The sequence below is a fragment of the Melopsittacus undulatus genome, chromosome 5 (genome assembly GCF_012275295.1).
Source record: "Melopsittacus undulatus isolate bMelUnd1 chromosome 5, bMelUnd1.mat.Z, whole genome shotgun sequence".
Taxonomy (NCBI): Eukaryota; Metazoa; Chordata; class Aves; order Psittaciformes; family Psittaculidae; genus Melopsittacus; species Melopsittacus undulatus.
In genome coordinates, this window is record NC_047531.1 from 59921584 (window position 1) to 59947969 (window position 26386).

At 36.0% G+C, this 26386-nt stretch overlaps 1 protein-coding gene across 1 annotated transcript in view; it reads right to left on the reverse strand.

The window, feature by feature from the left end:
- The window catches only part of CFAP54 (cilia and flagella associated protein 54), a 117545-nt gene that overhangs the window by 21565 nt on the left and 69594 nt on the right, over window positions 1-26386 (reverse strand). The window contains exons 41-56 of the mRNA XM_031043727.2: window positions 23379-23528; window positions 22677-22874; window positions 21595-21682; window positions 20933-21139; window positions 19959-20025; window positions 17179-17361; window positions 14936-15022; window positions 13806-13928; window positions 11296-11349; window positions 9836-10046; window positions 9387-9493; window positions 8250-8419; window positions 3425-3527; window positions 1848-1986; window positions 759-916; window positions 376-558 (exon numbers count right to left, since the gene is read on the reverse strand). Coding sequence (XP_030899587.2) covers window positions 376-558; window positions 759-916; window positions 1848-1986; window positions 3425-3527; window positions 8250-8419; window positions 9387-9493; window positions 9836-10046; window positions 11296-11349; window positions 13806-13928; window positions 14936-15022; window positions 17179-17361; window positions 19959-20025; window positions 20933-21139; window positions 21595-21682; window positions 22677-22874; window positions 23379-23528 — 2228 coding nt within the window. The remainder of the gene's footprint in view (window positions 1-375; window positions 559-758; window positions 917-1847; window positions 1987-3424; window positions 3528-8249; window positions 8420-9386; window positions 9494-9835; window positions 10047-11295; window positions 11350-13805; window positions 13929-14935; window positions 15023-17178; window positions 17362-19958; window positions 20026-20932; window positions 21140-21594; window positions 21683-22676; window positions 22875-23378; window positions 23529-26386) is intronic.

Sequence of the window (26386 nt, forward strand, 5' to 3'; positions counted from 1 at the left end):
AAGTTAAGATACAATTTTATGGAATGTGTGTCCTCCTTGAGGGGCTGAGTATAAATATATCCCTCATTTTAAATAGGAAGTGTTCTACATTTCTTTAAAAATTGAACTACGTATTCCAGTTATCATATACAGATGTACATTTTGCAAGTATTCAGTATTTTCAAATTGTATGAAAATACCAGACTACGTACATGAGTACACATGATGAATATGCATAAATAAATTTGTCAAGATTAATTACTTCTTTACACTAAGTAATCTAGGGAAAATTGATCAGTTAATAGGAATAGCCCTTATTAATAAATCACTAAAATAGTTTCCAGAAGAGATAACTGAGAATTTCTAATGCTGTGTAAATCACCAGCATATACTCACTGCTTTAATGGTAAGCTCGTGTGCCAAAATTAGTAAGTTTAATGGTTCCAGTGTAGAAGAGCATCGTTCTGTATCTTCTGTTTGCAGTGTTAGTATGTCTGCCAGCAGAAGCATACTTTTCACAAGAGTCAAAGAAGCTGGAGGGGAAATTAATGTATCCTCTTGGAGTAAACTGATGATACTCTGTTTGGACATGGACAACATAAACCAAAGCAGTTACTGCTTTTTGCTGTCTATTTATGAGGACAAACCACACAAAGTGAAAAAAAAAATATCTATTTTAGAGGCCCTGTTTCAAGCTTATTTAATGCTGGTGTTATCCGTTCTGACTACATGAAAAATGCATCAAAGAAAAGCAAGCAGTTTCTCCTTTATGCTCAAACCTCCACAAGAAGTTTAACGTCTGCCACAGGACGTTTTTCTTGCAGGTCAAGAATAGCAGCTTGCACCATCATTTCAGCCTGAGTCTCAGTATCACCAAAGGCTTCTGACTCTAGTATTACTTCTTTCAGCACACTTCTGCGTTCAGCCACATAATTTTCTAAAATAAGAGAATATATTAATAGTAAAAATTCAATAGAAAGACTTGGCAGTTTCTTCCACCATTCTTAAGAAGTCACTTCTATACTAAAACTTTACAGAAAACCTGACATTATAAATTCCAAATTTACTACTTCATTAATTCTGTGCAAAGTTTACTTCAAAATAAAGGAAGACAAAAAATAGTTTTTAAACTTCACTTGGTTTAAATTAATCCAAATACATTCTTTATATTTAAGCCACCAGCATAACTGATTAGATTTTGTAGATCAAATGTCATTCTCACCCATAAAAAATATTCTACATATTCACATATCTGATCTTAGTTGTTTCAAAATAGTAACAGTCTTCACAGGAATTATCCAGAAAAGGTTAAACAAGAGTTTGGCTACAGACCTAAACTGTGATTTGGTACTTATGTGAGCATCAAAGTTAATACTAAGTTCATAGAACTAAGGAATTAAAAACATTTCATTCATACTCAAACTGCAATATTGCATTTTGTAGTATCTCACTAAAATTAAAAAAAAAAAGATAATCTAGAACTTTTTAGAACATTTTTAGAACATATAGGAACATTTCATTTATTAGAGATAGAAAAAGTGAAAAAAAAATCCTTCAGAGACATTTGAAACTGGAAGTATATAGCAACAGTGTTTTTTAAAACAAGCATACTTAATTACAGCAGAACATTTGAAACTTTTCACATGAGTGATTTATCAAAACATAATGATCATTAAATGAAAAGTAACATAATGCTTTGCATTAAATACTCTAGGGAGAGATTGCACGCAGAAATGTATTTTCCATTGCTCAGTGATAATACAGCCCAGAATTAATGTTAATATTTTATTTTTTTTATGAATAAGAATTGCTTCTGAATTTTCCAGGATTTAAATTTACCAAAGGATTAAACCAAAAAATAGTAATACCTTCCATATCACCAATACCATGTATCTGTGCTACTAGGGCAGTCACTAACGTTGTACGACACCTTAGCCATAGATGTACATTTATATGATCTTGTGCTGTTACATTGTGAGGCAGTCGAATGTCTTTGATGTAAGAGTCCTAATAATTTCCAAAAGCAAGAGAAATGTTACTTTCTAAGTCAAGTGTTCTGCTACAAACAAATCGACAGGGGAGCATTAGTCTAAAACAAATTCAATTAATGCAAATATATCACAAATAATAACATCATTATAACCAGAAGTTTATTTGAAGGACAGATATACATTTTTTTAGTAACTGGAGGTCATTTATTATTTAACTTTTAAACTATAGCAAAAAAACAATTGTAGTAAATTAAAACAGTTTTTATGAGAGAACCCATGAATATATCCGTATACTATATGTGTCATGGAGAATAATTCTAGCAGTTTGGACTTTATTCCTCTCAAAGAGGAACCTTACACAAAACTCTAAGGCACATAAAAAGTTAATTGTAGAGTAGGATCAATACCAAGTTCTGGTACCTCACTGGTGATTAGAAATAATATTTTTATGTTTTATTTGTAGTTTTTAGTATTTTGAGTGATTAGAAACAAATATTAATGTATCGTACTGGGAGTGTTTGGAAGAATGCTCAACTCCCTGTGCCATCATCACATATTATAAATGCAGAATTTAAACAGAATATAAAAATAGTCCTATTACCAAAATTGCACAGTCCATGTTTGGGGCATTTGTCCCACTAAGCAATAAAGGGACAGTGCACGAGCTGTGTTGTACTTATATAAAAAATCGTTGCTTGCATTGGTGCAAATGAGAAAAAAAAAAAGTAAATAGCTGTAACTCAGTTACCGAAGACATGGCAGTCCCAAGAAAATGTAGGAGCAAGTGCAGAAAGACAGAAGACCTTGATAAGCAATACAGACAAAATAATTAAACTTCACTCCGGAAAGTCTAGTTTCATGCATGTCACAAAATCTGGCCTCACTGCTGAATTGCTTTGTCCATGTAAGTCAGTTTGATCTGCTGTGTGCTCAAGAATAAATGCATAGTATATTGCGTATTTGCTTTCCAAAGTATATGCTGGTATCCCTACGTTTTAGACAACAGAAGTCAGCTGAGATCTTGCTAAATTTGGAACACAGCAGTGATGTGAACAGCAATGGTCGGTGTGGCTCTTTGAATAAGGATACTCTTAAGTACGTTTTCAATCAGATTAACTGAAGAATACAAGATTTTCACCTTATAGCTATTTTTTCCACTTTCTTTTTGTTTATGGAGAGCTAGAAGTTTCTTGTTGTTGCCAATTGAGAGTGTACAAATAAAAAATATAATTCCAAACCATATGTGATTAAAATTATGATTACAGACATATTAAATATACTCTAGGCAAGCAGGTATCTAAAATACGTCAAACATCATTTTCTCCCCAGGTTAATGGTAATCACATAATGCAGATGGCTGCTATGTTCTAGTAGTATTCTGAAAAACACTCAACACTCCATGCAAGACTTCATATACTAAGAAGCAATAGTTTAAAACAAATATCCACACATACCAAACACTGGTTTTCATCATTTTCTTCTTTAAAATGTGTCTCTTCCATCCTAAAAATTTCTGCATCTTGGAGAAGTCGAATTGCAGAAAAAGCCAAAGCAGCACTGTGACACAGAATGACATTATCAAAAAATACTAACTACATTTGTCATTTTGTGCTTTTATTATGATAGATACTTAATTTCTGACTAAGAGATGTCTTTCAGCAGTTACCAATTTTTGCTTCAGCAGAACAAAAAAATGCATTTGGACTGTATCCTGAATCTGTAGACACTGCAGTATGAAAGTGAGAAAACATCAGTAGAAGTTTTGCCAATAGCAGACATAACCTGATAGTAATGGATAAACCAAAATATATCCTATTCTGTTGGAGCAATTAGAACTCTACTATGACTTTGAGTTACACATATCTGTCTTCAGGAATGGGCTTTTAGAAATTAGAATATGCAAAAATACTTCAAATGACAAAATATCGGGAGAGTTCTGTATCTAATCCACAACTAGAGAGGTAAGAAGACATGTTCCTTAAAGCCTTTCCAGGTTATATGCTAATCCTTCTGTTAAAACCACATGGTAAAATACTCACAGGATCTTAGTAAACACCATCAACCAAAAATTGAACTAGATGCCATCCTGGCAAAACCTCATCAGTAAGCAATAACACGGCACTGACTCTCTGTCCACCATCATGTCGCCGTCGCTCCCCACCCCCCCAGGCATAAGTCCTTTTGTGGAGTTTGCTCCAAACAGCATCTAGAAAGATACAGGTACTATTAGGTCTGGTGCAGCATTCAACCACACATTTCAAAAAATTGTGAGTTGGGATCTCAAACCATTGTTAGGTTTCTTGAAATATTATCTAATAGTTTTGGGTTTCTTTTTAAAGCTTTCAGATACACTGTTAAATTTTCATGACATTTATAAAAATGTATATTTATAACAGCAGACTTTGTGAATGCAATTATTTTCATTATATGAAGACACCTGCAAAACCAACATATTAAGAAGATCCTTTTCACAAGAGGATTTGTTGCTCAAAGAACACACTACTTGAAATAGAACTGCCAACACCAATGTCTCCTGTTATTAGTTTTCCATCTCTAATTGTACATTTTCCCTTACATCTATAAATCTTTACTTTGCTACCTCTTGTCTAAAAATTTTTGGGGCTTGGGTTTGGTTGGGTTTTTTTTTGTTTTGTTTTTTACAATCCTACTTATTCTCTACCCTCTGAACATGTGTTCCTAATAATGTAAAAGTAGTGTAGGGTATGCCTAGCTCACCTCTTAGAAGATTTTTCCTCAGGTCAGTTCTTAAAAATCTACAACCAAATTCCTATCTATGCTGTTCTTTTACATAGAGAGACTCTCTACATGAAGACTGGGTGCTATGAAGCATAAAGATAACATAATTTATGAACACCTTAAAACCCTTTTACACTGCCAGAACACTGTAAAGAGTTTCTAATGCAAGAAAGATGCAGTCTGTGAATTTACTGGTGTTGAGATATTCTAGACTAATTGCTGTAAAGGCAGATTCATGCTCAAAGTCAGAACATGAGTTGCACTACTCTGAAATTACATTATTCTGCCAACATATATCTAAGCACAGGATGGATAACCTCCAGAGATAAGAGGGTAGTTAAAGTCTTCCTGTCATTTCTGATTCTAGCCTGCTTGCTGTTTTTGTGATGTAGACCTGGATGGATTACACCAATTCAGCAGAGACATACCCCAAAGTAACAAAACCGTTAATATCTTGCCTTTCAGCCCTCAGAATTCAATCCTTATGAATCTCTTTCATCATCCCTTTACCTCAGTTTTATTCCACAAAATGAAACCAGAATCAATCAATGTTGAATTTGATGATAACTTTCTAACAATGGAAAAGACAAAACAGAATTTGCTTATAAAAACAAAACAACTGCATTTTCATCCTTTTTATTAAGAAGCTTTCCCGTGAAACCAGGCATCAAAGTTAAAATTACAGCAAAACCTGACATTTTCCAAAAGATTGTTTGAAATGCTATGGTCTAATGTTTCTCAAATAATTCGGAGAAGGTGCAGCACCCAAGAGTATATACACCCTTTTAAGAATTATTAACTTAACATCCTGAGCACCACTGTCTCCAGTTAACTGCTGTTGTCAACATTTAGCAGTTCTGAAAATTAGACCACTTTCACCTACATGCTTACATATACATGACATGAATAAGCCCACAAGCCCAAAAATTCATATATGTATTGTTTTAAGCTGTAATGTGTTCACATTAGCAGACAAGCACATATCTGGGTAATTAGAAAGCTCATATACTTAGGGGGGACACCATGTAAGTAGTGTCCTTGAGATCAACAGAATTAGTCCTATATGTAAACTTATTCTGGGCACAAATTTTTTTGCAAGACAGAATCTGTAATGTAGAAGCTTCCCTTGATGAAATTTTTGTGACCCTCTTCTGCTGTCAACAAGAGTGATGTGTCTATATATTTCCCTTGACAAAATACATATCCTTTTATCAGCTGAATCAGAAAGTGACAAGATGATCAAAATAGGAAAGTACAGCTGACTATAACAATTTCACCACTAAGTCATTTGCCAAAGGAAAAAAATGATGAATTTCTGTAATATCATGCAAAGTTTGATTTCTAGGCTGGCAGGCAGGAAACATTCAGCTGTCTGAAGGAATGTTTCATTTGTATCTAAGGCAGATATATCAGCAGTGTCCATGGATGGCAGTGCAATAAAATTGTAAAATAGGTTAAAAAAACCCAACCAAACCCTTTTTTTGTTTGGTGGTGGTTTTTCTTCCTGCTGCTACCAATATAAAAGGCCCATTAAACACCTATCAAAAATTTGAATGTTCTCAAAAATGATCTATAAAATTCTTGGCATCCATTGGAACCCTTGATACTCTAAGAAAGTTTCTTCAATCTGAGACAATTTATAAGTCAAGAGAAGCTAAACTCTAGGTGCAACTGCATGACAAAAAAAACATCCTGTACTGAAGATGGCTTGCATACTGGAGCCCATTTAGCAGGATGAGAAAGTTTTGGTCCAAAATCTACTAATACAGGTTTTAAAAAGCATAGTATCAAGGTAAACTGGGTTTGTGCACAGGATATTTCATAAATCTGCATACTAGTCCTTAGTTACTAACATGATCATTTTATTAAATCTACATGACACTGGAAAGCACAAAGAGATCACTGTCCAGTGATTTGTTGTTTTTTTCTTTGCCAAATTTATAGTAAATTAGTCTAATTCAAAAGGCATTGAAATAGGTTCATATTTCAAGATGAGAAATGTCCACAAAAAGCCTACAAGTTCTTACTTCACATCTTCACTAATGATACTACTTCAAAATTATTGCAGTCCTAATACCTGAACTTTGGGGAAACTTGTACTTTTTAAAATACCATGAACAAAACCTGAGTAAAAGACAATATTGCAGTAATATTTACAGTTCAGTAGTCTATATAGGACTTTAAACCTCTTGCTTTTGTCATTTTGTTTCTTTATTGCTGTGCCATAGCAGCTAAAAGGAGATTATGCTATTTAAAGGCCATCTGATTCGGAGGTTTGTTTATTCACCTAAGACAGCTGGGAGAAGAAAGATAGTTTGCTTTTGACATAGAAGAAAACGTTTATATTTTTTAATTGGGTAAAAGGAAAAAACCTGCTACCGGTTGGCCTGCTGAATCACCTACAACTTCATCACCTACATACCTCGATTTAAGAATTTACAGAAAACTTCACCAGTATTCCAACAATAAGAAATGTTAAATTTGCTTTTTGCTTGGCACTTACTATAATGTAAGATTTACTGTAATACTTTTGGTGTGTTTAGTCAGACCTAACAAAAGTTACAAATACTGATTACAGTCTACTTAATCACAACATAGTCTGGTGATAGTGCTACCACCTCTGTGTGCTGCATCTCTAGTTAACAATTTGTAACCTCAAAGATTTTTTAACGTAATAAAATACTAGATAAAAAGATGTTGACACTAATAAAAATTATATATTGTTACTTTTATCCTTACAACAGAAATTAATTTAAAATTACAGATATGCTAAACAGAAGAATCCTCCTAGCTAAAAGATCAAAACAATGTTCAGAATTTAACATCTATGAACAGTTAATATATTTCTGTGTATCACATATATTCAAAGAACAGTACAGCTGTAATTTCATACAGTTCTCTGAAAGAATTCAGAACCTCAAAAAAATCACAGCATTTGGAAATTGTAATTGGAGAAATATCTGGCAGATCATGTAAATACAACAGTATTTTAGACATTATCACTAACAATATGCCTGCTAGAAAATATTTTCCAATATGTTAAAAGTTACATTTTAATTTGACACCAATAAGTACACCAAGAAGAAATGTTCTTTTAGGACAGTAACACTGGCATTGTAAAATAAAGTAGAATACAGTAGTTCAGAGATAACATCAGTGCTCTGCTGTACACTTAAAATTATAAAAAATGCGTTATCTAACATATCCAGGTTTTACTTTAACACAAACAGTGAAAATTGCAGCTTATTTTTGTATACGATATAGAAAAAAAAACCACCACACGGAGAAATCATAGACCAATAACTGATGATCTTTTAAAATGTAAAATAAAGCAGTCATAAAAAATGGAATGCCAGTGTAACTTACATTTGTACATATACTAGTGGGGTTGTCATAGCTGGTTACTAAGATTTAGAATATTAAGACAGACATAAGGATTCAAAGAAAAAAATGCTGATTCTTTTTTTTTAATCTTTGGTAGTCAAGGGTGTGCAAGATAAAGATATTTTTAATATTACTTACCTGAAAGGTGCTTGATGCCATTGCTGAAAAATAGCAGCAAGCTCAAGTTTGGCCTCCAGAAGAACCTCTAAATCTTCAGCAGAACACTGAGATATCTCCCCATCATATTTGTCCTGTATGTTCTGCACAAGATGGCTAAGATTTTCTTTAGCTTCTGTCAGTAGAATCCCCTAGAGAATAAAACAACATTGTATGATTAAAAAAAATAATGAAAGAAATAAAAAAAATTTTTAAAGGCATTTTATTCAAATTTTTACAATATGCCTTTTCTATAAATAGCGGGGGGGGGGGGTTAATTTTGCCTTTTTTCAGGTTTAGAGATTCAATGTATTGAAAGTAGCAACATCTTAACTGTGCCTGCACTATTACAATTTAGCTTTACCACATATTTTAAGGCTTATAAATGTTACACAATAATTTTCCATTCTTCATTCTTATCTTGTAGCTATACTTGATAATTTTGTACTATACTTCTTACTATACTTAGCAATTATAAATACAACACCTTATTAAAATAAAACATTAAAGATGTTGTAAGTATGTTCTTTTCTACCTATATTTTGACAGATCCTTGAGTGAGGTATGTATCCTGAAAATTCAACTGTAATTTACCGTTTGTCTGACAAACGAAGCTGTAAGAAGCTGAGAACAGCACCAACCAAACCCCCTTCAAACGAAGAGGCTAATAAGCTGTAGTTATATTTTCTCCAAAGTAAAGTATCAGAAAGAGAAACATGAAAAAATCTCAGATGTTTCACATAAATAGGCAATTTTTTTTTGTAAAGCACACTGTTCATCAAAAAGTCTCTGATGTTCTCCTACACCACAGTCTGAAAGATGATTTTACCTCGAAACCTCATTCAGTCTTTTCCCTTGTTGAAACAGTCATACTGAGACCTGAATGTGACATTTCCCATGGAGACTGTTTGAAAAACTGCACCAAACCACCAAGACTTGATGTGTGGCTAGTAAGATTACAATCAGATTAGAAACAGAAAGTTCTAGTCCTCTTATTCATGCCATTCTCCCATCATAATTTCTGTTATATTGAAAGCATTAGCAATGTGTTTGGAACAAACTGAAGTTTCTTAAGCCTTTTTTCCTAAAAAAAGTATTAAAAAAAAAAAGGCAAATTACCTTCAGCATGGCCATATTTAATTTATCTTTAGAGTGAACAAGCTGCATCATTGTGCCGTTTTGTTCCTGTGGTCTTGAATTCTTATCAGCATTCTTACCAGCATTACCTGTCAAGTACATTTCAGTTGAAATTCCAGATAACAGTTGCAGAGCCAAACCATTCTTCAGTACTCTTCATATTTGAAGAAATATGCCCTTTTCTCTCTATTTATAATTTGGACATTCAATATCAAAATAAGTGAGGAAGAATGGAATACAGCTCTAATGATATTAGGGATATTAGCTTAAAAAACCTTGAAAAAATTATAACTGACTTTTTTATCAACATTTAATATGAATATTGTTTGTAATATGAAAAATTCATGTGTATGCAGCTAAAAGTGGAAAAAATATGCTTGAAACAAGTTGTAGAAGAAATGCACTTTTCCACCACCCTTATCATTAATTACCTTTTGGTCCTGTAATTGTGCTTGGCTCCTTCAGCTTGCCGGTATCAGCAAAATATATGTGTTTTTCCACTTTTTCAGGTATATTATTTATTGTGGCAGAAAGGCAAATAATTAAATGCATTTTGACTAAGGTTAGTTTATTCATTATGTTTTGGTTGCACAGTGGCACCATTGTTAAAGACAGATTCCGGTTAAATATGTCCTCCAGTACCTACAAGAAAGTTAATAATTGTGACTACATGAAATGACATATTTTACACTTTTCTTGTTCAAGGTATATTCTGCCTGTATTAATAATTATGTTTATCAACAATTAATATGAATATTAGTAATACACTCTTAGTCATAATGGATAAGTTGTAGTTTTGCTTTCCAAACTTCATTCACCCCTTAGTAGAATATGCTACAGCCCCAAGTGATCAGTTTTCCAGTAGAAGGTGCACCTTTGAAGCTGTATATAATACTCTGCAAGTTCTAGTTTTCCGCAGTGTCCATAGCACTCTTTGAGCTAAAGTGGTCATAAAAAATATGTAGGTAAATCTATAGTTCAGAAATCTCAACTCAAAGGAAAGTCTGTTGTTATAATTCACCCTAACTTGAAAGAGTAAGCAAGGAGAACTTGTATCAGAGCCTTCTAGTGTATTTCATAGGATCTTTTTGTTATTTATTATAGCATCCTTGCTTCATCTTGAGTTTAATATTCTCACTTTAAATTTATGAATTTAGAAGTTGAAAGTCTAGACAGCTTTGCAAAATCATAAGGAGACCAATAAGAGCCCCATATAGACTATGAAGTGTTGAAATCAAAAGCTCAACTTCAGAATAAATCTGATACTAGTGAGATCAAAAGCTGTCAAGATAGACATCTCATTTCTGTTTTCTAATATAAACTGTTGTAGGAGACACACAGGATTACTGTAAACAAAAGAGAGAAAAGCAGAGGGGGAAAAGGGAAGAAAAAGGAGGGGGAAAGAATACTGGTTCTTTTTTACTTTATTAATTTATTTTAATGATACAGTTTCTTTTCCGCATCCTATTAAAGTTCACCCCTACTGGCTCAATAAATTCATTTATGAATATGTGATTTTAATTAAAATGAGAAATGTCTGTTCATTAACCTTTACAGAGTCACTTTTTGGGTTTCTTTAGCTCCCCAGAAACGAGCTGAACCCCAGTCTAAATTAGGACAAATCTATGAAGACAGCTGTGATTGATAGGAATTACAAGGCTAGATAACACATTTTTCTCAGAGAAATGTTGATAATGGCATTTGCCTCTGCCTTGAGCCATAAAATTTAAATTTTAGGAAATGGTAAACTGTTGAGAAGAATGTTTTCTATTTACTGGTTTTTTACTAATAACAGGTGTATTTTCTGAACCAAATAATCTCTAACTGCTGTCAGATAAGTAAATATATATGTCTAGCATAATTTTTTTAGCTCTTTCAGATACTTTTTTACCTGTAAATTTGTAACAGTCAGGAGAGATTCTGAGGAGTCAAATTGCTGTGAGGCCTGTAAAATGGACAAACCAAAAAAATAAGTATTGTGTTACAATATGAGTATAAAATAAGTGAGTTAGCAGAGCAGTGGAAAGTGTAATGCATTTCCAACCATACATTGAGGGCTCTAAAAATACCAAGAATTACTTGGCTTCTACAGGCTTTACCTGAACCATAACCCGAGGCCCAAAACTAATCTTACACCTTCTTTGCTACTCAGTAGAATTCTCAACTTAAAGCAAGGCAAGAAAAAGACATAAACCAACAAAATTCCTATTCCAAATTCTAGGAGCTCTACAGACAGCAACCATCAACTGCCTTTATGTTATTTATTTCTAACCGTGGACTTAGCATATGCCTCCTCTGCTATTAACGAGAGCACAAATCTGTGAATGGAATGGAAACAAGAGCTACAAGTCAAGAGGAACTTGAGACCTCAGCCTCCTTGAGGGCTCTTGAAAAAACTATTTCTTCACTTATATGTGTTCCCATTTTCTGAAACCTAACCCTAATTCCAGTCCTTGCTCAAAATCTCTTTACCTTTTCATCAAGAGAAAAATCAGTCAACTGAGAAGAAGGAAAAAGCCAGAGGTAAAGATAATTTCCCACCTTCCTTATAACTGGGAGCCCTACATACAACTGTCACTTGGGTTCTACATGATTTTTATTTAGTCTTTTATTAATTCTATACTCCAGATTTAGCCCTCTGTCATCTCTGTCACTCCCTTCTTATTCTGAGAGCTGTTCAAAAGCCCAGCAAGCACTTAGCTTCTAGATGTGTCACACCAGAGACCTAATGTTGCACCTCCTGTGCTATTCAACTGAACCCAGTTAGAAAAAGACATTGACAAATCAACCAGACCTCATTCTAACTCTATGAGCAAAATAGGACTTAAAAATGCATTTTAATCTGACTAGCATCAGTAAGGAGTAAACACATCCTACTGTAGCCATGAATAGGGAAGCTCTGCAGAATCAGCCCCAGTGAGCATGCTAATAACTCTTGCCAAAAATGCTGTGGCTGCTCTGTGCTGGTTTTAGCCATTATGAGGCTGCAATGTAGGGACAGTCAGGCCTTGGGGCAGCTAGAAACTCCCTCTCAGGGTTTGGTGAGGTAGGAGGGGGGAAATCAGCTCATTAAACTCAATTTTCTCTGTAGTGGCAGCTTCACTGTCTACAATACAGGGTGAGGGAAGCAAGCGTGAAGTCATGGAGGTGGATTAGGAATTCCTCTTTCAGCATCAGCCTGTAATTATCACTTGATTAGAAATATCATCCTATTGCAACATACAGAATGTGGCTTTACAGTCAAGTTAAACGCATACTGCTGTCAAAACGGGTGTCCCTACCTGTCCCACTAGTGCTCTACTGTATGTTTCATCCAGTTCTGTCATGCTGGCACACATACTTTGTCATGGAGTGACATCTACCCAAAAGCACCACTCATAATTGGGACTTTGATGGCATACAACCAGCAGTAACTCATCAGGTTATTTTGGTTGTGCTTGGAAAATAAGAAAAGCTATGTAATCGTTATGGGGGAGGCTTGCCCAATAGCTCTGGACTGTATCTGCCTGCACAGGTATGTTCTCAGGTAAGACAAAGAACCCCAGGTCAGTTGTTAATAGCTTCATAACCTTGTAGCACATTAGTGATCAAAGGTGAGATTACTACTTGGCTTTATGTATGGAGAAGATTGAAGTGATTGACCTGTGCTGATGTGACTGTCAAGGTCTGAGGTTGCCAATATCTCTTACTGCCCAGCATCTCCTGGGGTTGTCCCCACCCTGCCCAGGTCTCAGGACACTATTTCAGGCCCCTGGGGCATCAGCCCCTGCCCAGCAACACTACAACAGTGCTGGTCTCCAGTTCCCTACAGCCCTGCCCTGCCACAGGCCCCCTAAGCCATGCCCGCCCATGGGCTCAGATCTTGGCCCAGCCTCAGCCAGATCCCATGGATTGTGCGGCCATCCTGGGGCTGAGCCTTCTCACCAGCCCTGATCAAAATATCCACCTGCAGGAAGATGTCCCAGCAGAGCCTCAGCCTGTCCATGGCCCCACAGAGGTGAGTCGTACCCTGGGCTGGGGCTGCTCCAGCTGCCTCTCAGCTGCTGTGGCCCTGGCTGGGGTGATGGGAATCTTGCTGTTAATGGGACAAGAAATCTATCCGTACTTTTTATGTCTACATATAAAATCACACATTATTTTTTCAACAGTATATCTGCCATTACCCACTGTATAAAACAGACAGCATGTCCGTTTCAATATTTATTTTTGTTCCTTTTGTTCAATGAGAGGAACTAATGTCACTTCAATACCTACTATTTGACCTGCCTATTGAAAGAAATTTAGGAATTTTCCAGGAATGTGTAATAACTTGCAGATGTGTAATAACTTGCAGGAGTATGTACAGTTTAATGAAGAGAATTGAGTATTAATAGTTTGATGTTGTACTTTGCTGGTGTTTACCATTATTTGTTCAATTATTCTGTATCCTGCAGGTATTTTCCATGGAATTCTCTCTCCACAGTTAAGCAAAGACAGTTCATGAAAGGCCTCCGTAAAAAATCCTATATCTGTTAGTACTTTAATCTGTGAAAAAATAATAGAGCCTTTTATTGAAATAATTTTCAGTTATACTTTTTATTCACAAAAAAACCCCAAAAAGTATTCAAATAGTAATTTTCAAGCAGATTTGGCTTCTAGAATAATATATTGATGGAGAACATTCTTTGATGGAAAGAAACCTTGTACATTTTATTAAGTGAAATATCAAAGAGCAGTGTTTCACTTTTAAAAACAAAAATGAACAAAAAGAAAGAAAAATATTTTTTTCAAAAACTTGCTCCTGACAAAGGAAACTTAATAACATTTGGCTAGAGATTTGAGTATTAGTCCAAGATCAGCCCCTTATCAAAATCTGTTTCACAGATTGCACTCATCTTACTTGCATAGTACTCACTCTCCCTTACCATATTAGCATTTCCTGAAAATATCTAAACCCAATAATATTTTGACTGTTACTACAAGTTAGATTCCTTAAAAAAAAACAAAACCAAACCAACAAGAAAACATTAGTGAAATGGCAAAAGTCTGTTCCCAGAAATCTGACAACCTGGTTCCACACTTATACTGATAAAAAATCCAGAAGTGAACATTGTGAACAAAATATCATTTATGTTCTACACTTAAGATAACATTTAAAAGATTGGTGGAATAAGATAAAAAATGCCAGGTAGGAAGTTTGTATCTAAGAGGTATAATCTTATTGCCATATCTTTAAGGAGAATGCTTGTTAAAAGAAGAGTAGGAAGAAATGATGGAAGTCCTTAACAGTCTCCATAGGGCATTAACATTAAAACTGTATAAATAACCATATATTCTACTAAAACTAAGAGTATAAATAATTGCATTTAAAAAGGAGTCCTATTCTACAATCTATTGTGCTAAGAAACACTAAGCAACAGCTAAACTTTAAAGCACTGCTTTTCATAGTAGTGTTATAGGAAGAAATATTTAATCAAGTACATTTAACAAAGAAATAGAAAGTTTATTTGAAATACAATGTGCTGCAATAAACAAAAAAAAAGTTTGATTACCTTGAAGATTCTTCCTTCAATAGATTTAACTGGGTCCTTACAAATTTCAGAAACAATGTATTGGTATAATGTGAACAATGGTAAGATCTGTAAGAAAATATTAGGTCATCTAGCTATAAACATCATAAAGGGTACAATTATAGGAATGTACATTGTGATTATACATCACAAATCTAGAGCTAATATAGGAGTACTTCTTTCACTGTCACATACCACCACTATTTCTGTTATGCTCTATGAAGGATGAATGTGTAAAATTCTTCATCTAGCTAAAGCTAAGCCCTTACACTATCTTTTATGTGATTCACAATGCTGAAAGTGAAGTTTCCCCAAATTATTCTGTGTTTGAGATGAGGTTTTTTTACTACACCACTAGTGAGTAAACCTACTATAAAGATCCTGATATAAGGGATTTCTAAAACTGCATTTTGATGCCATATTTTTTTCAGTATACGTAACAGAATAATAGAACTCTGTGAGCTTTATAAAATAAACACAACGAAGTTCTGCAACTAAATGAAAAGATACTGATTGTAAAATAAACTGACGATGATGAGGTTTATTGACAAATTCACTTGCGTTCATTCCAAATTGGAAGTTTTTGTAGGGGCAACTAAAAAAACATTTTATAGCTGAGTTCTAGTAAAGTATAAAAACACTGTAATTATTATTATATAATATTTTAGTAGAGTCTTTCCTAATAGACATATTTGTGTATTGAAAATGAAAGAACTTCCAAAATTTAATTACTGTTCAGCTTTTACATTTTTCCTCACTTTAAAATGTCCTCAAGCTTAGAAAATGCTAACAACATTGGTACTTTTTTGTCAAATGCAGTTTTAGTTTTCATAAAGTAGCTTAATGCTTCTGAATCTGGATTACAAATGCTTGAGGCGAATGTTTTAATTGTACCCATACAGCTTACAACTGGTAGTTCAACAAAAGTAGTCTTTGAAATCTTATTCTTAATAAAACTTGAATCTCAATGTATTTTGATTTAAATGTCAAATCAACTTAGTGCCCACTATCCAAAACATTCCCACGCATTAAGTATTCAGTGGAGATGAAGCTTTCATCCTGCTGAAACAGCAATTGCTTTGATCATGATCTATGACCTTCTATATTCTACTAGTACAAGTGCAGAAAGAATCAAAACTGTGCTTGGCCACATGAAGCAGGCAGTCAAATTAAGTGTCCCTGCCTCCAGGTAACCGTCTTCTCCTTGATCTCACTTGATCTCCCACAGTGAGTGCATTTAGACAAAGCTTAGTAGCAAAGTGAACTCCAATAAAGCAGGAGGGGAAGAATCAACAACAGGAGGGAAAACAGACAGCCTGAAGTTCCAGAAAAAATCAATCCAACAAATGGCTTGCTGACAAAAAAGGGGTAATATCTTCCTGCCTCCTCCTCTCTAACCCCTCTTCCATCCATACCCCCTAACCTTTTCTTGCTCCCCTGCCACCAACCACACAATCTTTTCCCCTGCTCTTTTCAGGACCTTTTCATAAGTGGGTTCAACTCATTAAAGCGGGAGAAAACTATCTACTTTTTCTGCTGGGGAGTTTTCTATTATGCAACAAGGAAGTTCACTTATAGAGGTATAACAATTGCCTGACATGAAAATCTGTAAGAACATACAGGACCAACCAGGAACAGAGGTAGAATTGCATCTTTTTCAATACTAATAAGCAATTCAGTCTATTTATTCCAACGTACAGCACTGCACCTTTGACCGAAATTGGGTTGAAGTGGAAGTGGTCATTCATTAAACAGAGGAAGTAAGCACATGATGAACATAAGAGGGAAGCATAAAAACACTCCATACTAAGCAATAAAAGGACATGAGAAAGAGAAGAGCAGAAGTGACTTTCCTTTACCAAATGTGCAAGTAAAATTATTGAAAGCATTCTGGACATACTGCATTTAAAGAAATTCTCAGTCCAGTGTATTTCAAACTGTATATAATAGGAAATTTCCTCTAAAATGCCTAAGTTAAGTACGTATAATACAGGATGACCACGTGTTGTCATCCCCTGAATAAAAAAGTACCCCAAATATTCTAAAAACTATAGGCAGCAAGATATTCGTTGCGTCTATCTCAGTGCCACAGAACCTAACCATACAATTATGTTGCTAGAGTTTCTGAGTTATCTAATCAGTATTAATAAGCACACAAAAAAAAAAGAAAAAAGAAAGATCTGATGTTTCAAAATTCATTTCCAGAGTGTAAAATCAATACTTACGATTAAATTTTGTTTTGCACAATGTAGTTCAAACATAAGGAAATTCAGGCTTGCAACCACAGTAGAGATATCACCTCTGTAGCGGTCAGAGAACAAGTCAATACCAGGAATAAGCATATTTGTTTCATATTGTGCAAAGTCACAGTCAGATGTTGGATGTGGAAGAGAAGCTCTAAACAAGGTCTGAAAGTAATAATGATGAACTAATTGTGAAAAGATGTATAGGCATTACTGAAACACTATAAAAGTCCAATCCTTGAGACTCAAATTATTTCATAAATGAAACTTTGTCAATGTCTTAAGTATCCAGTTGTTTGCAGACAAAACCATGAAAAATCTTTTTAGAAAAAAGGGCTTTATGTGTAAACTGGATGGAGGGAAAAAAGCAGGCTGTAAATAAGCTAAGGACAGCATTTCATAGAGCAAGCAAAAGAAAAAAAACTATAGAATCACAGAATAGTTAGGGTTGGAAAGGACCTTAAGATCATCCAATTCCAACCCCCCTGCCATGGGCAGGGACACCTCACACTAAACCATGTCACCCAAGGCTTTATCCAACCTGGTCTTGAACACTGCCAGGGATGGAACATTCACTACCTCCCTGGGCAACCCATTCCAGTACCTCACCACCCTAACAGTAAAGAATTTCCTCCTTATATCCAATCTAAACCTCTCCTGTTTAAGTTTGAACCCGTTACCCCTTGTCCTCTCACTACAGTCCCTAATGAATTGTCCCTCCCCAGCATCCCTGTAGGCCCCCTTCAGATACTGGAAGGCTGCTATGAGGTCTCCACGCAGCCTTCTCTTCTCCAGGCTGAACAGCCCCAACTTTCTCAGCCTGTCTTCATATGGGAGGTGCTCCAGTCCCCTGATCATCCTCGTGGCCCTCCTCTGGACTTGTTCTAACAGTACCATGTCCTTTTTATGTTGAGGACACCAGAACTGCACACAATACTCCAAGTGAGGTCTCATGAGAGCAGAGTAGAGGGGCAGGATCACCTCCTTTGACCTGCCGGTCACGCTCCTTTTGATGCAGCCCAGAACACGGTTGGCTTTCTGGGCTGTAAGCGCACACTGCTCAAGGTGTAGAAAATTAATCAGGAAGGATTCCTCAGCAAGTACTCCTCAGGACTTTAAGGAAGTAACTTCAATGTTTCTGCTTTAAAAAGGGAAGAGTGCTGACATTGTCTCTGATGTTGGATATTTCTTCCCAATTGTGTTTATCTTGTAACTATTATATGCTAGAGAAAAGTGCATCTACATACTCAGGGCTAAGATATTAACAAGCCTAAATCCTGTACAAGAGATGGAAAAACACAGCTATAAAATCTTTCCAAATCAAGGAACAAATTACGGCCTTCATCTTTGCAAGGTACAGTGACAGTAATTTATTATATTTTTCAAGACATTCATCCTGAAACCTGCTCCTATCCCAATTAATATCAGACCCTCTTCAGTCAAGTCACAATAATTTCTACTGCTACACAAGCAGGACAATTGCTTACTACTATTTCTGTCAAAATGAGGAATAAAAATCATTCAGCTTTCTACCACCAGCAATTACAGTGCTAGAAGCTAGCAAAAATTCTCCTTTATCTTTCTTTTTTCAACTTGTTCTCCCTTTGCTGAACTTAGCAAGGTTTTAAATGTGGCCTAGCATAGATCACACATCCACAAACATGGCTGGCACAAGATGCTGAGAAAGTGGCATTGGTTTGTTTTGGAAGAAGCCAACTTCCTGATGCTGCACTGGGATGAGAAAGCATTGATCCTAATGGAGAATGACTGGCAGAAGACTGGCAGAATACTCACAGTTCTTTTTCCTGTATCACTTTGGATACTGATATCTTCAAACTTCCTTTTAAGAGTTTGGTTTCTGATAGCTCACAAACAACTTTAATAATCTTATTTTTGAAAGTGAAACTGAATCATTTTGACTATCCTCTATTTTTAGAGCACACTTCTAATAGACATGAGATTTTAGTTATTGCAAAACAATATTTTTAATGCTAAAAAAGATTCAAAAACTCCTTTTTCTAAAGGGGCTGTTCTCCTGATTGAAAATTTATTACAGATGTGAGAGAGAGCACTCTGCTATTGTGGATGCCATCCAGCTCTTCCTGAGCAGAACACTTCAAGAGAAGAAAAATATATTTGACTGCCAAATATTTTAGCTATCTTCACTTTCCAGTATTTTATTATTTCTCTCAGACACTAGCTTCTTATTGAAGTGATAATTTTTAGGCTATAATACAGAAATAATATTAAAAAAGAGAGAATAAAAACATCTAATGTGCATAAATAGTCAACTACCTCTGGTCTCCAGTTTTTCTTCTCAACCAAAATGAAAAGAGAAATATATGAAGACAGTGTTCTCACAGGAGAATGGATATTTGGTACATGAGCTCTGAATAATTCTGAGGGATACAGCAAGGCCGTGGGAGGCCCGAGGAAGCCTAAGCAAGCAAGATAAGAAGAAGCTGGAATTCACTGAGTGATGAGAACTGTGGACTGTTGGCAAGCTTTCGAGGTCAAGTTCTCACACCTGTGCTTATGTTAGTCACTAAGGGTCTTCAGGACAAGTATCCAATCATGATATGCCAAATTGCTGTAGGTGTGTGTAAGCAATAGTATATAAGGAGTTAATGCTTTGCAATAAATGGCTTTTTGTCTGATCATATTAGTCTCTGACTGAGTCCTTTCTGCGGCAGAAACATTTTAAGAGTGTTATTGAGATTTAAATTTTAGAAGCAATTCATCAACTGAAATTGTATTCTTACCTTAAAAAGTATAGCAGAAAAATAGCAGTATTTGGTTCTTAAGCTTATCTTTGATGTTGCTATATACCTGAAGTACAACAAATAATAAGAAATATGAATGTAAAAGCTTAATAAGAAATATGAGATATCAATATAAATTATTCAAACCCCTTTTTATCTCATATGATAATGATACCAACACAATCTAGATGCTTTTCATATTGGAAAACAGCTGCCTGTTCTGCAGACAGGTGCTCAGCCATGCCACTCATAGAAAGAAGCATCTGACCAAAGACGTACCTATTCAAAGGGAGTTGTCTAGATGCTAATGCTTTCAAAGCTACCTTGGTTCAAAGATATTTCATAGTATTATTAATATGACCTGCTTCTCAGGTAAGGCAGTTTATTCAATTGAAGCTCTGCCTTTTCATGGGTATAACGCTTCTAAGGCCATTTAGAGCTGGCTTAGATATTCCTAAATTTTATATTTTGTACATTTCTGTATTGTACATACCAGCAGTCAAAGAGTACTGGACAGAAATACGTATTGATGGTAGACTTTAACACAGTAATTCAAATTTCATTTAGTTGTAATTCACCAGAAAATGAGTACTTTAGGCAGTAAATCTGCCCTCAAGATAGATTAATATTTAATACGTGCAATGACTTTGGAGATGTGATATTTTGATTGAAAATCAATATGACTGTAAAATCCTTGCACTTCTGACTGTTTATCATTTTGTTTTATTTCAATGATCTCTCCATATAATATACAGCTGCAATTAGGATCAAAGATGAGCACTCAAGAAAAAGGGAACAAGCAATATTCTCCAAAAGAGCAACTTTCTTCTTGGAAGGAAAAATTCCTCTGCTTTTGATAAGTCTTTTTTATAGCAACTTCTTAGTGTTTTTAAATTAATTTCAAGTTGCATAATGTCCTGGATGAGCAATTTGTTTAAAATATGAAGAAATATATATACAGATAAAATACTTACTGAGCTATTTTAGCCACTAAAACTGCTGCATGTAAACATCCCCAAATTCCAGCCTGAGAAAGAAATTTCTGACTAATATCAGTCAATCTTCCAACTGTAAAGCAGTCTGTAGCATTTTTTGGAAAACATAACTCTTGCCAGTTGCTTAGTGCATCAGGAATGTTGAGTGTTTCATCAAGGGCTTGACACCAATATTTAAAAGCAGCTCTGTAATATATGAAAAACATTCTCATCATATTGCTGACATTTTCCAAAGTGGCAGATAAGATTTGCTTCATTTTACCTTTATTGCCTGAGATATAACTAATTCTGATTAGGTCAAAAATTGATATATAGCTTCTACAATACCAAGAGATACCATTTCTGGTCAGCAGACTTACTGGGACTTACACTAAAATGAAATTGTCAAGCAACAGATATTACTTCTTAAAAAAACACTGAAATGCTTAATTAATTTGTTTAATTGTAATTAGGTAGATAAGAAATATAAATGATTCTAGAAAAAAAAAGAGCCTCTCAATATATAGTTAATAGTGAGTTAGGTGAGAAAAGTTATATGGACTTAAGGACAGCACAAGAACTTACAAAACAGTTGAAGGGTATATGAAGGCCAATTAAAAGAAAATAAAACTATGCTTTTTTTTAATCCAATAAATAGGTACCTTTTGTTCCCAACATAAAAGTGAAGATTTCCAAGTTCGTGTAGAGCCTGAACCTTGAGGTCTCTTTGTTTGTTTATTTCAAGGATGCCTGTTATTTATTTTTAACCAATTAGAAAAAAAAATCATCACATCATTAAATCAGTTGCTAAATTTTGAACAAATTTTGCATGAGAAGTAGACATGCATTCAGATCTAATTCAGTGCATGAATATTTTTTGAAAGATTTATTATGCTTATATATATCTACCTTCAAATATACTATTTCTTATTTCTACTAACTTTAAAAACAAGAGTAGGATGTATATATGGACCTGTTTACCTAAGCTTTTGTGTTTTGGTTGGGGTGGGTTTTTTTCAGATCTCTCAAATGTCTTCATCTCCAAGAGATAAATTGGGAAACAGAACACCGGCCCTGCTGAACCACACTGCCTGCATACAGCATAGTAGCACAGTCAGGCTCATTTCTGGATCCCTTACATCAAATGAAACCACTAACAGCATCTATTGACCTGCACACTTCACCTATTTTATCATACAGCAAAAAAAGGTAATAGTATTGAGCTGTAACCACATGAGTAAAGCCATACTAGAATGTAAGATGGAAGCCAAGCAATTATGTCTCATATTCAAATGCACAGAATCTGAAAGGTCTGTTTGCTAGAGAAAAAAAAAAAAAAAAAAACAAAACAAAAAGCAAAGCAAAACAAAACCCACCAAAAAACAAACAAAAAACAAAACCAAAACCACAACAAAACCAAGAACAACAAAACCAAAAACCTATCTTGGAATTAAAATGAAATTGGTAAATATTACAACAGATTTTTAATTTGGTATTAATCAGTACAACGTCACTGAAGTAATGCTTTTCCATAAAATGAGATAAGTCTAGAGGTTATGAACCAGGTAGTGGCTTGTTTAGAACCTAATGCACACTTTCTGAATCAACAGAAAGAAGGTTGCATATTTTGGAAACCAGCTTTCAGATAGTTACAGCTATGTGACAGAGGAAAATAACACTGGAATAAGATAGGCAGCTTGATATTACCTCTCAGCTGTAAAGAAGAATTCAGGAAAAAAATTACCAATTGTTTGTTCATAGGAAGTGATAATTAGTGAAAGATGTGTGTGTGGTATTGGTTTACTCTCAATCCTACTGGAAAATCGAAATTTTTCTTGAGAAAGGTCATATGGTGTTGGTAGATACATCACTTCAGCTCCTGCATCAACTTCCAGCCTTTTCCTTGAAGAAATTTGACTGCTGATTGTTCTTCCAGGTTTTTCTAGAGCAGAAAAGTGATTTTTATGGTAAGTTAGGAAAAGGAACATACTATTTTCTATACCACATTACTTTAAAAAATATGCATTTCCTGTGTATCCTGTTTTCTTCTGGTTTCCTACGCTATTTTTCTCTCTGTGTGTCTCCTGATTAAACTCATTGGATGTAACTCATTCTTCAGTGCAACCAAATGAAAATATAAGCTCCGTTAGAGAAAATAAAATTGGTAAGATCTGCCAGTCAGTCCTCTGACAGAGGTTTGGCTTCTTACAGACAAATGACATAGCTGCATGAAAAAATTTTATCATCCAGCCATTAGACACAAGTCATAGGAAACCAGACTTAGAGCCTGTACTTACAGAACTTCATATATAACTTTATATTTTGTTTTTTTCTGATTGTCAATAACAACTAAAACTTGAATTTAAAAAAAATCTATTCCTTTCACTCGTTATTTGAACTGCATATACACTTTATTAAGTGAGAAACACTTCAATAAATAACTCACCTTGTGTGTACGCAAGAAATAATGAAAGCAGTTTTCTGCTGTGTCTCAGTGCTCTGCTGTGACAGTTAGCTTTTTGTAGACTTTCTCTAAAACATTTCAGTGTATCATTCACATCAAGAGGTACAGAAACTAGGGCTTTCGCTGTACTCACTAAAATAAATTAATATGGAGAACAATTCTGCATTACATAAATATAATTTTCAATATAATTTTTAATAAATCACCCTGCAACACATATATTTGAACAATTTCAGATCTTCAAAAAACAAAAATATATTAATATCATTGTCACCTTTGTTACCTGTTGGATTATGAATTAAAGCAAAGGTACTAAGAAACAGGTGCACTTCTGAGCAATTAAATGGTTTTTAGTGTTACAGTTTACTTGTCATGTGATATCTATATTCCTTGAATTCCTGGGCATGCCTAAGCTCAGTTCTGTGCTCTGAATTCTGGTGTCTGAAGCCTGGAAACAGGACTTTCAGTACAACTGCTGATCCTATTCACTATAATACCATAGTTCCTATGTACCAAACCTGTGAGTTGGCATGCTCTCTCTACTGAATGCAAAATATTACCTACTTTCTTACATGCAGCATTATCTAGTTTTTAATGATTTTCCTCAGCTGAATTTGACACAAAGCCTTGTGTTCAATGCATCGATATATCTGTGATAGGAGGAACTATGTTTTATGAACTTCCATTGACTACTATAGCATCTTAATTCTGACTGTAAACAACTGTGGGTAATAGAGGTGTTTTGCTACCTTAAAGTTCACTTCAGTTTTTATATTGATTCATCTATAACAGTGCAGGTTCAGTTAACTTCTGGGTGTATTGCTGGATAGCCGATACCAATGGAAAACTGAACCAAAACCACCAAGCTCACTCAACATAGAATCATGGAATCATAGAATAGTTAGGATTGGAAAGGACCTCAAGATCATCCAATTCCAACCCCCCTGCCATGGGCAGGGACACCTCACACTAAACCATATCACCCAAGGCTTCATCCAACCTGGTCTTGAACACTGCCAGGGATGGAACATTCACTACCTCCCTGGGCAACCCATTCCAGTACCTCACCAGCCTTACAGTAAAGAGTTTCTTCCTTATATCCAGTCTAAACCTCTGCTGTTTAAGTCTGAACCCGTTACCCCTTGTCCTCTCACTACAGTCCCTAATGAATAGTCCGTCACCAGCATCCCTGTAGGCCCCTTTCAGATACTGGAAGGCTGCTATGAGGTCTCCACGCAGCCTTCTCTTCTCCAGGCTGAACAGCCCCAACTTTCTCAGCCTGTCTTCATACGGGAGGTGCTCCAGTCCCCTGATCATCCTCATGGCCTCCTCTGGACTTGTTCCAACACTTCCATGTCCTTTTTATGTTGAGGACACCAGAACTGCACACAATACTCCAAGTGAGGTCTCACAAGAGCAGAGTAGAGGGGCAGGATCACCTCCTTTGACCTGCTGGTCACGCTCCTCTTGATGCAGCCCAGGATACGGTTGGCTTTCTGGGCTGTGAGTGCACACTGCTGGATCATGTTCATTTTCTCATTGACTAACACCCCCAAGTCCTTCTCCGCAGGACTACCATGAATTTCCTTTTTGCCCAACCTGCAGCTGTGCCTGGGATTGCTCCCACCCAGGTGTAGGACCTTGCACTTGGCATGGTTAAACTTCATGAGGTTGGCATCAGCCCACCTCACAAGTGTGCCAAGGTCCCTCTGAATGGCATTCCTTCCCTCCAGAGTATCAACAGAACCACACAGCTTGGTGTCATCGGCAAACTTGCTGAGGGCACACTCAATTCCATTGTCCATGTCAGTGACAAAGATATTAAACAAGACCAGTCCCAACACAGATCCCTGAGGGACACCACTTGTTACTGGTCTCCAGCCAGACATTGAACTGTTGACCACAACTCTTTGTGTTGCGACCATCCAGCCAGTTCTTTATCCACCGAGTGGTCCACCTATCAAATTGATGACACTCCAACTTAGAGACAAGGATGTCATGTGGGACAGTGTTGAACGGTTTGTACATGTCCAGGTAGGTAACATCAACTGCTCTACCCCGTCCATCAGTTCCGTAGCCACATCATAGAAGGCCACCAAATTGGTCAGGCAGGATTTTCCCCTAGTAAAGCCATGCTGGCTGTCACCAAGCACCTTGCTCTTTTTCATGTGCCCTAGCATGTCTTCCAAGAGAATCTGCTCCAAGATTTTGCCAGGCACAGAGGTGAGACTGACTGGTCTGTAATTCCCCGAGTCATCCATTTTCCCCTTCTTGAAAATGGGGGTTATATTTCCCTTTTTCCAGTCATCAGGAACTTCACCTGACTGCCATGGTTTTTCAAATATGATGGCCAGTGGCTTTGCAACTTCATTCGCCAGCTCCTTCAGGACCCACAGATGGATTTCATCAGGTCCCATGGACATGTGTACATTCAGGTTCTTAAGATGGTCTTGAACCAGATCCTCATGTACAGTGGGCCCAAGGTCTAGGTTTTCACAGTCCCTGCGTCTGCCTTCCAAGACTCAGGTGCTGCGGTCAGAGCCTTTGCCAGTGAAGACCAAGGCAAAGAAGCCATTCAGAACCTCAGCCTTCTCCAAGTCCTGTGTAGCCAGTTCTCCCGAAAGTTTCCGGTGGGGCCTACGTTGTCCTTAGTCTGTTTTTTAGCCGCTACATACCTATAAAATCCCTTCCTATTATCTTTAACATCCCTTGCCAAGTTTAGCTCCAGTTGGGCCTTAGCTTTCCTAACTTGGTCCCTAGCTACCCGGACAACATCCCTGTATTCATCCCAGGCCACCTGTTCTTGTTTCCACCTTTTATAAGCCTCTTTTTTCCTGTGAATTTTTCTCAGCAGCTCCTTATCCATCCAAGGAGGTCTCCTGGCCCTCCTGCTGCACTTCCTTCTAGTTGGGATGCAACACTCCTGAGCTTGTAGCAGGTGATATTTGAATGTTAACCAAGAGTCTTGGGCCCCCTTGCCCTCTAGGGCT